This window comes from Mastomys coucha, unplaced genomic scaffold (genome assembly GCF_008632895.1).
Source record: "Mastomys coucha isolate ucsf_1 unplaced genomic scaffold, UCSF_Mcou_1 pScaffold5, whole genome shotgun sequence".
NCBI classification, from domain to species: Eukaryota; Metazoa; Chordata; class Mammalia; order Rodentia; family Muridae; genus Mastomys; species Mastomys coucha.
In genome coordinates, this window is record NW_022196911.1 from 25,459,853 (window position 1) to 25,475,547 (window position 15,695).

General features: G+C 50.8%; 1 protein-coding gene across 3 annotated transcripts in view; it reads left to right on the forward strand.

Moving 5' to 3' along the window:
- Lmf1 (lipase maturation factor 1) overlaps positions 1–15,695 on the forward strand; it is an 80,132-nt gene that overhangs the window by 48,577 nt on the left and 15,860 nt on the right. For all 3 annotated transcript variants that reach the window (XM_031350662.1, XM_031350663.1, XM_031350664.1), the window contains 2 exons: positions 2,819–2,884; positions 15,396–15,563. In XM_031350662.1, coding sequence (XP_031206522.1) covers positions 2,819–2,884; positions 15,396–15,563 — 234 coding nt within the window. The remainder of the gene's footprint in view (positions 1–2,818; positions 2,885–15,395; positions 15,564–15,695) is intronic.

Here is a 15,695-nt window from a genome sequence, read left to right on the forward strand (position 1 = left end):
AGCCCAGGGGGGTGGTACCACCCACAGTGATCTGGACACACCAATCATCAGCCAAGAAAATGTACCACAGCCTTGCCCACAGCCAATCTTGTGAAGGAATTTTCTCAGTTGAGGTTGCCTCTTTCAAAATGCTGCTAGCTTGTGTCAAATTGACATAAAACCAGCCAGCACTACCTCTCCCCCAGGCTGTGTCTGTCACCCCAATCCCTTGCAAGCTCAAATCCTGATTGTGAGTGAATTGATGTGAGCAGGGGCTCATAGCTCCTGATCTATGGAGGGCACCATTATGAATGCTGAGTGCCCTGATGGAAGGCTCCCCAGAGACACCCTTCACTATCTGTCCGCCCTGTGAGGCTATCTCAGGAGGCTAGGTGTCTCCAGTTCAGAAATGGATCCTTGATAGAACCAACCATGCCAGCTCCTTCACTTTGGATTTCCATCCCCAGGCTGAGAAATGCATTTGTGTTGTTTGTCACTTACCTGTGCCACTTCATCATAGCTACTTAAGACCCCCTTTAGTCAGGTGGTGGTGGCACACACCTTTAATCCCAGCACTTGGGAGGCAGAGGCAGGTGGATTTCTGAGTTCGAGGCCAGCCTGGTCTACAGAGTGAGTTCCAGGACAGCCAGGGCTACACAGAGAAACCCTGTCTCGAAAAACAAACAAACAAAAAACCTCCTTTGGTCTTCTCTGCATCTCTGATGGGCTTGCCTCTCCTCCCTCCTGCACTAGGATGTGCCCACCCAGACCTCATGGGCACTCAGCCCAGGTCTGCAAGCATGTGGTAGATTGAAGGATTGAAGGTGGATGTTGGGTAGGTGGCTGATGGGTAGGTGATTGGGTGAATGGTGTGTGTATATGATGGATGGATGGATGGATGGATGGATGGATGGATGGATGGATGGATGGATGGGTTAGATGGATAGGAGGGATAGATGGATGGATGCATGCATGCATGCATGGATGGATGGATGTAATGGATGGGTATGGTAGATGGATGGATGTGATAGACAGATGTGATGGGTAGATGTGATAGATGGATTGATAGATGGCTGGATGTGATGGATGAATCGATGATAGATGGATGGGATGGATGGATGGATGGATGGATGGATGGATGGATGGATGGGTAAATGGGTAAGTAGACAGATGGATTGATAAATGGGTGGGTGGGTAGATGGATGACAGATAAGTGAATGGATGAGGGATGAACAGTGGATGATTAGTAGATGTGTTAGATAGAGGGATGGATAGGTAGTTGATGGATGGTGGTGGAGAATTAGTTGTATGTAAATGTGTAGTAGGCAGGTGGATGGGCTGTGTATAAATGTATGGCTGGCAGATGGATAGGTAACAGTGGATAGAGTCAGAGGAACTTTCCTGGGACAGTTGTAGCTACAGGTACCACCACCTCAGAAGGCTGGGTTATTCCCTCTGAGGCTGTCTCCTTACCTTCTCTTTCACTAGTGTAGAAATAATTGACCTTGGAGTTGAATCTCTGCATCTCAAGTTAAGATTTTAGTTCTTTCAGGGATAGTTGTTTCTGACTTACAAGCAAACCACCTGACCATGGCTTCCCTGAGAGAAGGTGGACAGACCCAATGCTACCTGTAGGCAGTATATGGAGGTGGCTGAGGCAGAGCCATGGGGACCAACTGCTGGGTGCTTCTCCCACCTCTCAGCTGCTCTGCCTAAGGTCTCATCTGACTCACAAAAGCTCCTTAGTAGACTTCTTTCTCCAGTGCCCAGCATCCTCAGCACTGAGTACATTCTGCTCACAAGGACCCTGGCAACCTGAGCTTGGGCTTCCCATCAGCACGGCTCATGGACAAGTACAGTCACGTGTGTGGAAGCACATTTTCATTCCCCACTAAGGCTTTTGAACCTTTTGAGGTACAGCTCACAAGTCTTCCCTTGCTGGTGTGGTGTCCTGGTATCCACAGTGTGAGATCTGTACCTTTGGGTTCGGTTCTTTCATTAAAGATACAAGTGCATTATTGTAACAGCTCTGTGTTATTTGTGTGCAGTATGTGTACAGGTGCATGGGGGGTGGGGTGCTCATACATGCTGATTGATGTGGGATGTTTTCTATCACACTACACCTTTTTTCCTTTTCTTTTTTCTTTTTCTTTTTCTTTTTTTTTTTTTTTTTTTTTTTTTTTTTTTTTTTTTTTTTTTTTTTTTTTTTTTTTGAGACACCATCTCTTACTGATCCTGGAGCTGATTGATTAGCTAGCTAAGCAGTGAGCTTCCAAGGTCCTCCTGTCTCTGCCACTCAGGGTTGGCATTACCCATTTCACACCCTAATGTTTATACTATAAGCACTTTTTTTTTTCCATCTGTGTGTGTGAGAGAGAGAGATTGTACAAACATTCATGCATGTGGAGGTCCTAGGACAACCACAAGTGTCATCCCTGGGAATGCCACCATCCTCCTTTCAGACAGGATCCCTCATTGGCTTAAAGCTCACCAAATAGGCTAGAGTGGCTGGCCAGCCGGCCGGCATGTGTCTGTCTCCAGCCCACCGCTGGGATTATGCGTGTGCACCACCACTGGCCAACTCTTTCCGTGGACTCTGAGCAATGAATTCAAGTCCTTGAGCTTGTCCAGCAGGTACTTACTAAGTGAGTTATCTTCCTGGCTCCCTCAAAAATGGCTTTCAAGAAAGCACAGAACAGCCTATGGGTGCAGCTTAGTGATAGCCTAAAAACACTCTGGGGATGGATCACTTTTCATTCCTAGAAGCAAATCCTGTTTGAGGCCCTTGTATCCCAGCTGCCAGCCCATGACTGACGCTGTCCTCCTCTTGCCTCTGCAGGGCCTCATCAAGGTCCGTGGGGACAAGTGCTGGCTGGATCTGACCTGCATGGACTTCCACTATGAGGTGAGCACAGACCTGGCTGTGGCTGAAGCATCAGCCCGCTGCACTCAGAGGTCCCTCCATTCACCCTTTCTCGGTGGCAGGGGCAGCTCACCAGGTGACTTATAGAGCATCTCCCTACTGCTAGGCCAGTGGCTCTGGTTACCTGGTTCCCTTTTCTGTCCAGGTCTCCCTCTAGGCCAGGGCCCAGGCCCTCTCCTAGGAGCCGCAGCAGCTCGAGCTGTGTCTCCCCTGAAGGTGCACGATGAGGCTACTCCACACCTCCTGCTGTGTTTGTACTCCCAAAGACAGTTAGTTGTCTTAAGCACTAGAGCAACATGTTCCCTTGGCTCAAGTCTCCACTCCTCAGAACGGGCTTGCCCTTCCCAGGAGCTCATGTGCTTGTGCTGGGGATGAAGGCAGGGACAGCTTCACTCTGCAGTTAATCGAAGGGCATGTGACATTGTGGTAATGTCCATCTGCCCCACATCCCAAGCCAGGGGGGCCACAAGACCTTCATGTATCTGGCACTCCCTCCCTCTCCCTCCCCAACTCACACTGCCCACTGCTGGAGAAGAGGAGTTAGTCACTGCCTCTCTCCATCGAGAGCTGTGGGTACCAGGCTCAACCTTTGTCACATGTCAAGCTGACTCTAGACTCTTAAATCCTTTGGCCACCGAAGACACTATCCCATGCAGCTGCACCTCTGGTGTGCTTATTGCTTCAGGCAGCTGGAGGGATGCACTGTATGCTGTGGTTAGCCAGGATGTCTAGACTTTACTTTTTAAAGTCTTGAGAGTCCCCATCATCCTCATCTATCCCAGACATCCTGTCTCTACTTAACCAGGGACCCCACAAGTCTCCTCCTTTCTGTGGTGGGGTTTCCACCTTACACTGACAGGAGAGCAGCCATTAGAATGAGTAGCTGGCTGTATGCAATGAACTATTTACATATGTAGGCCACGGCACAGAGGACCGGGCTTAAGAGACCTAGGCAGTGAAGCCTGGGCTGCCCCTGATCCTCAGGCAGCAACATCTTCCCAAGATGGCCCCACACTCATGTAGCATGGTGGGTGTCAGTGCTATGGACACAGTCCACCTGCAGATTAGCACTGGCAAGTCTAGGAGCTACCTGGATGCAGAGTTCATGGAACTGATGGACCAATGTCTCCTTGACACAAAGCCATGTGAGGCTTGTTCTGCAGGACAGCCACACACTGGAGCCTGTGCTTTTACCCACACATCCCGCATCCCGCATCTCACTGTAAGCCCAGGCCCACTCAAGAGCTCTGAAGCATGGGAGGATCCCTGTTCCCCTCCCAAGGGCCTGGCCAAGTACATGTGAGGCAGGGATCCCATCCCATCCACAGAAGCCCATGGCCACTGCTGCACTCTGACCCAGCGGGAAGGTCAACTGTGAAGGTTCCTGAGCCTGTGGGCCAGGCAGTTGAAGGCAGTCCCTCATCTCATGGGCCAAGTTGACACTATGCTGGATTTCTGCTCAAGTCTAGTCAGTGGACAGGATGTGCCATTAGCCAGCCTAGAGATGGTGGAAATTACCCAAAATCCAGCTCTTCCTGGGTAAGGATTGGCCTACACACGTCACGGTGTACGAGAAGAGGGTGCCTGTTCTGGCCCCAGCATCAAGGAAGGGGCAACTGGCACCAAGGCCAGAGCTGGGCATGACTGGCCTTGGGACAAAGCCAGACCCAACTGGCCTGGGCTGGGATGGAAAGGGGTAGTGAGGAGAAGGCCCTCAGCACAGGATGCAGTGTTCTCTCCTCAGTGAGCCACCACACAGTGCCTGTCTCAGAGCCATGTCTCCTCAGGCTCCACAGCTGGCATCCAGCCGAACAGGAGGCCAGCTTTCTGGTTAGGTCCTACATCATTTGTGATGACTGTCCATGTGGGTATCTGTACCTGCGTTTTTGGTGACACAGGTCACAGGCAGCAGTGCAGGCTGGAGAGGGAAGCCCTGGTTGTCAGGGTCAGGTCCTCCATCTCAGCCCTGCAGGGACATGGGCAGGCAGAGGGATGCAGCTGTGCTTGTGGGGCAGGCTGACTCCAGGTCAGGGCTTGTGGAATCAACGCTGTGGATGGGTAAAACTGTGGCCCTTGGGCTCTGAGAGACCACAGTCTCGACTGAACAGCATCCAGAGATACAGGTATCCTGTGATCCACACTGTCTGTGCAGTTTGGCTATGTCCCACAGCCATGTTCAGACAAATGACACATAGACCAGAACTCGGGCAACATTTTGTTGAGATTCTGTTTATTGTGAAGTATACATTTCACAATAGGCCAAAGAAAGATATGTGGTCTCTCTGGCTCCCCAACATTAGTCCTGAAGCTTGGTTATCCTGATCTGAATTGTAGTGATTCACCATGTGGGCATGACCGTGGCCAGCCTCAGCACTGGCCCTGGGGTCTGGTAAGCAGAACGTTCATGCCCAGCATCTCTGACCAACCTTACTCCACGAGTGGCATCCTCAGCATGGACTTACTATGGAAAACAGGCTACAGCTCCCACTGCCACCCTACCAAGAGCTGTGTGCCCAGAGTCTGGACAAAGGCAGGCCAAGTATAGATGCTCCTTGGCTATGGCTGTAGGAAGCAACCATCCATGTAGCACAGCATATTGAAGAACGCCAGTGGTCCCTGAGTTACAGCTGACCATGTGCTGTAGTTCACAACTTGAGAGAGGATCATGCGTGGCCAGCCCAGGAAACTCCCAGGGGATGGTTTCTGCTGAGCATCTGTCGCTCATATGCCATGGAAAGGTTGAAAGGCCTGAAGCTGACGATCTTGTGTTCTTTCCATATCCATATCATGCCCTAGCTCCAAGCCCAACCCACTAGCAGCCACACCACCCATGTGATTCTCCACATGGTCTTCTGCATGATATCAGACACCCAACCCTGGAGGCAGGACTATATACCATGTGACTTCACAGGGCCTGTATTATGTGGCCTGGAAGAGACCAGTGGGTTCCTGAGCCATACTGCTTACTGTAGTGTTCCCCTCAATCATGCCTCATGTGACCACTCATCACCATTGCACAGGCCAGGTGCTCAGCCCTGTGTTGATGTCATATAGCCACATGAGCAGCCTCCCCCAACATGTCCTCTGCTGGAGTACCATCTGCCAAGAAGCTCCCGTCTTTGCCCACACCATGACAGTCACAGTCCACTGTGCGCAGCATCCAGAGAATGCTGTGAGATGCCGTGGCCTGCAGCATTCGCTGATGGAGACAAATATAGATCACCCATAGCAACTGTGTACCACACTCAGGTGTCTGGTGACCATAGAGAGCAGGGAGTGTGTCACATTTGTGTGTTTGCCTCTGACCAGTGAATGGATCCAAAGCCTCAACAGCCAGTGCTTTCATTCCTCACATTCAGACTTGACACCTCCTGGCGCTGGATATGTCACTCGTAGAGAAAGCGTCACTCTAAGTCTTAGCAAGGATGGGTGCCTTTTGGTTCCTGAGCTGTTAGATGTTCTGTAGCCTGCGAACCCACTCACCCACAGAGGACTATACCCGCCCCTCTCCCTCTCTCCGTCCCTTATGCCCTCTCTTCCTTTTTCTTTCTCCTTCCCCTCTTTCTCTCTTCCTCTCCTCTCTTCTCATTCTCCCTCTTCTTTATCTGTCTCTCCCTTCCCCTCTGTCTCCGCCTCCCTCCCCCTTCTCTAATTTTCTCTCCCCTGCTGACCCCCTCCCCCCCGCCCGCCCTTTCTGCGCCTTGCTCAGGGCAACATGAATGAGGTAATAGAAGTTTGCACTGTTGCTTTGCCGAGCTGACCTTTAATCCAGGGAAATAAATCACTTTCAGCTCCTATTATTGGTGAAGCCCCGCAGCCTCGGCATGCACAAAAGAAGCCTTTGTGTGGTATTACTTGTTTTTAAGTTAAGAGTGTCAAGCCCATGGTAGGAGCAGCTGATGTCACCTCTACCATGGTCAGCACGACACCGGTGCCATGATTATGCCCAGGAACTGGCAGGCTCAGCATAAGTATCCCATGGGCGTGTGGATGCACATCCCTGCATGTCTACATATGTGGCATGCATGTATTTGTACACCTACGTATATGTACATTAGGGTAGTGTGCCTGGCGCAGGTGGTGGACAGCCTGCTGCAGGCAGGGGCTGAGAACCTGGGCTCTGCTGCTTTCTTCCTGCCCCTCCTCTCTCTAATGAGGAATGTGGCCCATGCCCACAGACAGCTCTGTTTAGCATTGCTATACTCTCCTCTGTCTCTTCAGTGTAGGAGGTTTCATTTCCTGTGTAGGTTTCCTATCTCTAAAGATGGGAACGATGTCCCCAGGTTGCAGCGAGGATAGCACTAACTCCTGAGGGTGCCAAGCACTTGGGGGTGGGCATGTGTCTCAGATACTCCCCCCACACACTGGGAGCTGGGGCAGCCCAGCCTGAAAATGCCATCTGCCAGTCCCTCAGCAGGTGTTGGGAGGAGTGCGCCCTGGGAAGGAGGGCCTGAGGGTGCTTCCTCTCACACAGAATACTCTTGCTGACCACACACCTGCCTCCACAGCCCTGCCTCCCAGGCAGCCTGCTGCTCAGAAGGAACTGAGAAATGGGGAGTGCTCTGTCAGATGAGGCTGGCCAGGGGGATCTAGGAACGCATAGTTAACTGAGCTGTTTCTTCCCCTGTTGCATCTGTTTCCTCTTAACCTGAACAGTGTAGGGGTTGTGGGGCAGGAGATCTCTGCCCTGGCCGCTACCTCCCTGCAGAGGCCTCTTGTCACCTTGTTATCTCTCTTGGTCTTTCAGTTCAAGGCAAGTATTCTCAAAGACTCTGGGAAGTCAGTTGCCAATATGATTTTCAGGGCTCTCACCCCATAGAGCAGCCTGTAACCTGGCAAAGCCATGTGGACACATGAAGGCCCAAGTCTTTTCTGCCATCCTTTTAAACAAGCTTATGTTTCCAAAAGTTCAGAAAGCAACATGCTGAGATGCTTATGCCACAGGGAGCCATCCATAGATCCATGCCACCTGACATCCCTGGTGCAAGACCCCATGCCACAGTGCAAAGCCCCTGTGGTTGTTCCTGGAGCTGCCATGTGTGAGATGAGGTGAATACACATGGCACGAGTCCCTGTCTGACCATCTTGGCATAGCCTCAGGCACAGAGCATGGCGGAGACACTTGCCTCTCAGCCTCACCAGCTGCCGCTCCCGCTTCTCTTTGTTCTCACCCAAAGCCCAGAAAGGCCTTGTAGTTGGGGTTGGTGATTGTAAGCCAGCACCCTCTGGCCTGGATGCCTCCCAGGTTCTATGAGTAGCCGCATGGGCGTCAAGCTGATTATTCTCCTGGGATAGAGCCTTACAGGCCAAAGCTTCAGGCTTGTGGCATCCCACGTCATGCCAGGCTCCTTCCTGAGCACCAAGGTGGCTTGTCCTCCCAATGCTACAAGAACTCATTCTCTTTTTGTTTTGTTTTTGAGACAAGGTCTCTATGTAGTCCTGGCTGTACCCATGTAGACCAGGCTGGCCTCAAACTCAGAGATATGCCTACCTCTGCCTTCCCACGTTAAGCTGGGATTAACGGTGTATACTACCATGCCTGGCAAGAACTCCCTAGCTCTTCAATACATGGCTGGCCTGGCTCAGCAGGGTCTCATGATCCAATAAAGACCAGTATCCCTCACCCATCCCTTGGAGTTCATACAGACACCCATGTGTGGGCCCATGGCTGGAGCTGCTCCCACAAACTCAACATCACGAAGTGCAGTACCATCTTTCTCCCTCCTGCACCCAGAACCCACCCAATGTGGGCCTCCAGCCAGCAGATCCTGCTTCTAATTGCAACTGGGAGACACACACTACCAGCTGTCTTGGGCTGTAATTGGAAAAGGGTCACTGAGTGCCCTGCGATTTAGGGGCCCACCGATCTGGGAATAATTTGTACCAAGGTTGAATGTTCCCCAGGAAAGCTGTAAACGTCAGCTTTATAGAAGTGGTGACTGTTGTATCCAGCAGCCTGGCTGTCCACCAGCAGCTTCCTTGATTTGTAGGGAGAAATGGCTTTATATGTGTTGTGGGCCTGTGCCTCACGTCACTAGAAAGGATAAATGCCAGGCCGGGGGTGGTGCGCTTGCATCTCCAGGTCAGCTTCTGTGGTGATTTCCATCCTCATCAGAGGCAAGGCAAGCAGAGATCAGGTCTTGAGGCCATTGTTGCCACAGTAGAGGTGAGGGCAGAAACGCACAGACTGCCCCTCTGACTCTGTGGCCCTTGACTTAGTTTGGTGGCACACTATCCCAGGTAACTCTGGGAATTAGGTGACATAATGCACACTGGAGCGAGAAGCCAAGTGAGTATGTAATTCCATTTCAAAATATGTGAGAATTTCCCAGAAACCTTTCTCTTACTGGTGTCTCATGTAACTCCTTTATTGTCAGAGAGAATGCTTTGCATGCTTCGAGTCTCTTAAAACTTGTTTTTCAAAAATCTGTTTTGTGGTCCAGGACTTGGTTCATCCTAAGGGGGTGGGGCATTCCTATGGAACACCAAAGAGTCTGTGCCGTGTACGAGGCAGAGGTCAACAAGGTTGACGGTGGTTGGTAGTGCTTCTCAAATTCTCTGCGCTCTCCCTTATTCTGTCTGTCGGCTTTATCAAATATATATGCACGTATGCAGAGAGGGAGAGAGGGAGGGAGGGAGGAGGAGAGAGAGAGATTGAAATCTTCAGTTAGAACTGGATGTCTACACGGATTTGTAGTTCTGTCCCCTTTGCTTTGTGGTTGGAGCTGTGTTCGGGGCATAAATGGCTGTGCTGCTGTCCTCTTGGGCGCCATGCAGCCCCCTCTCCCCTCCTGCTCTCTCCCTCGCTCTCTGTGCCATGGTGACAGGTGCCTTTGGGGAGCTGCTTGCTGCATCCTTACCTCTTAGCCTGAAGATGTCCTCACACTTGAAGTCACTTCTCGTGAGCAGTGTGTCACTGGGTCTAATTTACTTGCCCAGTCTGACGGAGTCCTCCGCTGGCTCCAGCTGTGCTCTCTGAGACAGACATGTCTCCATCTGTCATCTCGCTGTCTGGTTTCTCTTCCCACCATCTATCTTTTATCCCTTTTTCCATATTTTTCCTGACTTTTTTGTGGATTCATTGATTATTTTGTGGCTTTTATTTTTTCCTCCTTCACTAGCTGTAACTAGCTAACTCTGTTCATTTCGTTACTTAGTCATTGTTTGGCTCATTAGCTAAAACTTCCTGTCACTCTTTGTTATTTTGTTTCTATGGCCATTTTAAGATTTATACTGTGTACGTGTGTGCGTGCACACGTGTGCATGTGTGCCTATGCCTGTGTGTGTGTGCGTGTATAAGACATAATCATGAGTGACCACTTTGGTTCACTTTCCAGTGATACGAATTTAAACCTTCCGAGGGAGCTTGCCAACAGTATTCTCCCAACGCCCTCAGCTGTTGTCACACTGATTGCTTTTATACATCGTAAACTGGATGTTATTTGAAGTTCACATCTTTTAAAGGGCCAGGGAGATGTCTCAGCGAGTCAGAAGCACCCGCCAAGCCGGCCTAGCACCCGGAGTTTAATCCCCCAAACACACAGTGGTAGGAGAGAACTGACTCCAGAAAGTTGCCCTCACCCTTCACATGTGCACTGTGATGTGCACACATGCACACACACACACACACACACACACACACACACACACAGGCTAAACTAACTTGTAAAGATAGTTAAAGCAGAAAGCAGCCCTGTGCTCCACAGTAGACTTGCAGACTCCCATGCTTTCTGCCTCGAAGCTTCCTTCACCTTCTCTTGGTGCAGCTTGTAGAGGTGGAACCTCTGAGCGTGTGGCCTGAAATGTCTATTTCCCCTTTAGTTGAGACCATTGGGCTGACTGGCTCGTGCCCTAAGGATGTTCCGTCTCCTCACTTGTGTCATTCCCCAGGAGGAGTCCTCCTCTGCTTCTCTAACACATCTTCATTCCATTTCTTTTCCATTTACATGAATCTTGACCCATCTGATTGGGGTGGCGTCATTTTCTTCCTGTTTCTTATGCTTTAGGTCTGCTGAATTTCTTGTATCTATGGGTTTGTGGGTTTCATCAACATTTGAATGTTTCGTATGCACCATCTTCTGGGGCTCAGGTTACACGTGTGTTACATGTGTGTTACACGTGTGTTGCATGTATGTTACATGTATGTTACACTGCCTAAAGTTGTCCCTTGGGTCACTAGTGCTTTGCTTCCTTTTAATTTTTTTCTTGTTTGCCTTCATCTTGGCTTCCCCTGTTGTCTTCATATACACACCCTTTTCCTCTTCACCTTTTTTCTGCTGATAAACCTGCCAAGTGCTTTTTTAATGGTGTAAATGTAAGTTCCTTCCCTGTTACCTTTTGTGTGATTTCTCTATCGCTTTGCAGTTTCCATGGGAATCACACAGAACATCCTGAAGTGGGTTATACCAGCCCTGCCTCGGGCACACAGAACATCCTGAAGTGGGTTATACCAGCCCTGCCTCGGGCAACAGCAAGGAAATAGCCTTCTCCCCTGTGCCCTGCCGCTCCCCTCAGTTGCTGATGCCTCAGAATTATACCTTCATACGTTTGAATCCAAAGCTTGAGCTGACAATATTTTAAATGTGTTAGTCTCAATTCACATGAAAACAAAACACAGGAGGGAAAGCCACAGCCCCAGTATTGCTAGCTTTTAGACTAATGGCTTTTTAAATGCATACGCTCTTTGCGTAAGGCCAACAGAAGGATTGTAAACCTGCTACAGTCACATAAGCTTTTGAATTTGAATTTGAAGGGATCTTTCTTTTTCCCATGTCAGGCTTCAAGGGTTCTGGAATGTGTGTTCCAGGTCCTGCGAGGTTCTATTTCACACTCCCGTAAGGCAGGGCCACCCACACATCAGGGGAGGCCAGTGCAGTATGCCAGGGTCTCCACTTCCCCTCAGAATGTCGGTGCTGCAACATGTGGGTGTTCACATGGCAACATGATCTCCCTCACAGCAGTGATCTTCCTCATATGGAAGTGACCTTCCTTACAGCAGGGAGACCCCTGTTACACGGAAATGACATTCCTCAGAATAGGGTAGCCTTCCTCACCTTCCTCACAGTAAGATGACCTTCTTCAGAGTACTGTGGTCTTCCTTCTACGGAGGTGGCTTTTCTCACAGTGGAATGTCCTTCCTCATGGAGGGACCGTTCTTGTGAACCTAGCTTCATAAGAAATCCCTTGCCTGTGTTCTTTTGATGGAGACCAGTCCTGTGTCCTAGCTGGGGCGTGATTCGAGGGAACAGATGATCCATTGGGTGCACATCTAGTGGGGGCCTGTGGTAGCCACCCTCTGTGGTAATCTGCACCACAGAGGAAACACACTGCCTCCTCTGGCTCACAGTGCTTTGGCTATCTGAGTGGCTCTCCTTATGTGAGCAGATCTCCTTCTCTTGACCTCCAGTCACCTGGCATGTGGGAAGTAGCCGGTGCTCAGCACTGAAAGGCCACAGCCCAAGGTGACCACCGTGTTGGCTCTGAGTCTCCAAAAGCTAATTACCATGATCCCTAGGCCGCTGGTCTGCTGTTCCTAGAACACGGTGGCCTTGTTTGTGCTAAGACCTCACTGTCACTGTGAGTCATTCCAAGGAGGAGCTTGGCACTGTCATGCCCCAGTGGTAAGCAGTATTCTGGTGTATGAGCGGCGACTCACCACATAACAGCCTGGAGCCTGAGGTCTGGACCTGCCTTGTGCATATATATGCGCTACCTTCCTCCGAGCTCCAGGTGGGGCTGGTCCACAGATGGCAGGGACTGGCAGTGGTAAGGGCTACAGCAGGACAGAGTCTTCAGTGATTGAGTCAACATGTGGCATAATTAAGAAATTTAATTTTCTGCTGGGCAGTGGTGGCGCACGCCTTTAATCCCAGCACTTGGGAGGCAGAGGCAGGCAGATTTCTGAGTTCAAGGCCAGCCTGGTCTATAGAGTGAGTTCCAGGACAGTCAGTGCTATACAGAGGAACCCTGACTCGAAAAACAAAACAAAACAAAATAAAAACAAAAAACAAAAAAAGGAAAGAAAAAAGAAAAGGAAAGGAAAGAAATTTAATTCTCAGCTGGATGGTAATGGTGTATGCCTTTAATCCCAGCACTCCAAAGACAGAGGCTGGTGGTTCAAGGCCAGCCTGATCTACAGAGTGAGTTCCAGGACAACCAGGGCTACACAGAGAAACCTTGTATTGAAAAAGGAAAAGAAAAGAAAAAAAAAAAGGAAGAGAGAGAAGGAGAGAGAGAGAGAAAGAGAGAGAGAGAAGAAATTTGTCCTCAGGGTGCTCCCTTCACGGTCATCTCCAAGCATGTGATCTTCTGTCTCCAGGGAGAGGAGCAGACTTTTCTGTTCTTTGACCACTCTCATCAGGGACCAGTTTGAGAACAGCCCAGACCTGTGTCTCCCCAAGATGGGCCACTCCTCAGAGCCTCAACTAAGCATCGCCACCCTCTGTGCTTCCTTGTGTTTTTCTTACGTATGATAGATATTTGTAAACTGTGGCCCAAGGTCTGGCCTGTGGAGACACTTCGTCACTGCTATCTAAAGAGCCATCATGCTGGGCCTCAGCAGTCTGCCATGTCGGGAGCTCTCCGTGCTCTCTGTGCTTTATGGGGTTCGATGCTACCCCCCCCCCCCCCCCCCCCCCCCCCCCCCCCCCCCGCCACAGCCACACTTACCTACTCCGCAGCTTCCATGGAAACAGAAATGAGCCTTGTCCCTTGGCACGGTGAGCACAGAGGCTGCTTGTCACCTAGGGCCTGTACCATGAGTTCACATAACAGACCCTGCTGGACAGTCAGACCTGGCCACAGGTCAAGGAAGGCTGTGCTCCCCCACGATACCTTCAGCAGAGGTGCAGCATTTGGAAAATCGTGTGACCCACCTTGCCAGGAAGGCCAGTATTCACTGCTCACAAACACTGCCTTCTGCATTAGTACTCTTAACTTTTATCTGGCACAGGAAAGCCCATGGGACTGGGGTGGGGGCTTTTCCCGATGGAGCCCAGTTTCTAGTCCCCTCCCAGAGCAACTGCCTCACTGATCTTGGGTAGATCCCTTGGTGAGGCAAGGTCACGGCCCAAGTTTCTCTCATTGCAGTACATTGTACTGCAAGCTGATGGACATTGTACGGATCAGAAACACTGTCTGTGCAGATGCTATTCCATACCAAGCTGAGGCGATGTCGTCCCCAGTTCTTACTCCTTTACCAATGTGCTTCTGGCCATGTTCATCCTCCCTCCATCCTCTGCTTTCCCACCCTGCTGGGACATCTGGGAGTGTCAAGGGCCCGGAGGCTGGGACACCATCCAGTGCTAGGTGAACTGCTGTACCGCTCCATCCATTTGACAGCTCCTCTACAGATGGAGTCTCCAATCTTCAAGGCCAGCGGATGTGGAGTTCGACACTGAGTCCCAGAATCTGCTCAACAGGGGACAGCAACAAGGGCTGCAAATGCAGCCCAGAGTGGTGGCAACAAGCCAAGAGTGTTTTGAGGAGAAGGTTGGGACTGACAGACAGAAATCTTGCAATGACCTCTGTCTCTTGGCACAGGGCTACTGGGACACTTTGCATCTACTGGTTGTTTATTCTGTTGGCAAACAGTTAAAAAGGGGGAGGTGGTGCCCCCCCACAGAGCTAGGTGGAGGGTGGCCTGAAGCATTGCTAAATGAAAAGCTTGGCTTCTGTCCTGTCCTACTAAGCTGTTTATTTTTCTTGTGATCACATGGATGGTTCAAGTAGCAGGATCTCTGTTTGGGGGGGAGCAGGGCACACAGGAGCCCGGGGCTTGAAGGGAGGTGTTCTGGCAGGGGCTCCACACCTGTGTCAATGGGGTGAGTTGATAAGTGGGTTCCTTAAGTGCCCCATAGCCAAAGTGAAATCCCAAGGGGACTGTGTCTAGGAAGCAGCAAGTACGAAGCTCTACAAAGTCCGGACATCGTTCTAGCCTTCTCTGCCTCCTTCACGTTTGCTCCTATTTGTTCAGGGCCACTGCTATTGCGACCCCTGTCCCCTGACTCCAGTTTCCCTATGCTCAAGCCCATGTCCTATGCCACAAGCCTGCATGGATCTGCTGGAGATCCATGCAGAGGGCAAAAGCACCCCAGGGCCCATGGAGCCCAGCATTGGACAGGAGAGGTGGACCATGAGTGTGGAGGGTGGGCCACTGTCAACTCAGGGAGCCATGAGTCCCAGGCAGCAGCCACCCACAGTTCTGTGGGTTCTTGTATCTTTAGATTCTTCATCTGTTCACAAGTGTTTAAAGATGTCTCCTTCAGCTACAGTTTACACTTTTGCCTATAGAGACTGAAGGTTTAAAACAGAACTAGAAACTTGCTCTTGCTTCAAAAATAGCCTGTTCACAGAAGTCTCCCAGCCTGGAGAGGCTGGGCCAGTTGTACATACACAGAGCTGGAGAGCAGAAGGTTTCATCATAGCCAGGGTCGTACCCCGCCCCCCCAGGCAGTCAAGGCTGGAAATTCTAAGCCCACTTTTATCCCCACAGACTCAGCCAGTGCCCAATCCGATGGCCTACTACCTGCACAGGTCACCGTGGTGGTTCCATCGCTTTGAGACACTCAGCAACCACTTCCTGGAGCTCCTCGTGCCTTTCTTTCTGTTCCTCGGACGGCGGCTGTGCATTCTTCACGGGGTGCTACAGATCCTTTTCCAGGTAGGCTGTGCCAAGGAACTACCTCTCAGGGTCCCCCATGTGTCTAAAACCTGCCTCATCATTTCTGGGTTAGACCCATAGCCACAGGGAGAGGCCTCCCTAGCTCCATATCACTCCCTACATGTCACCTGC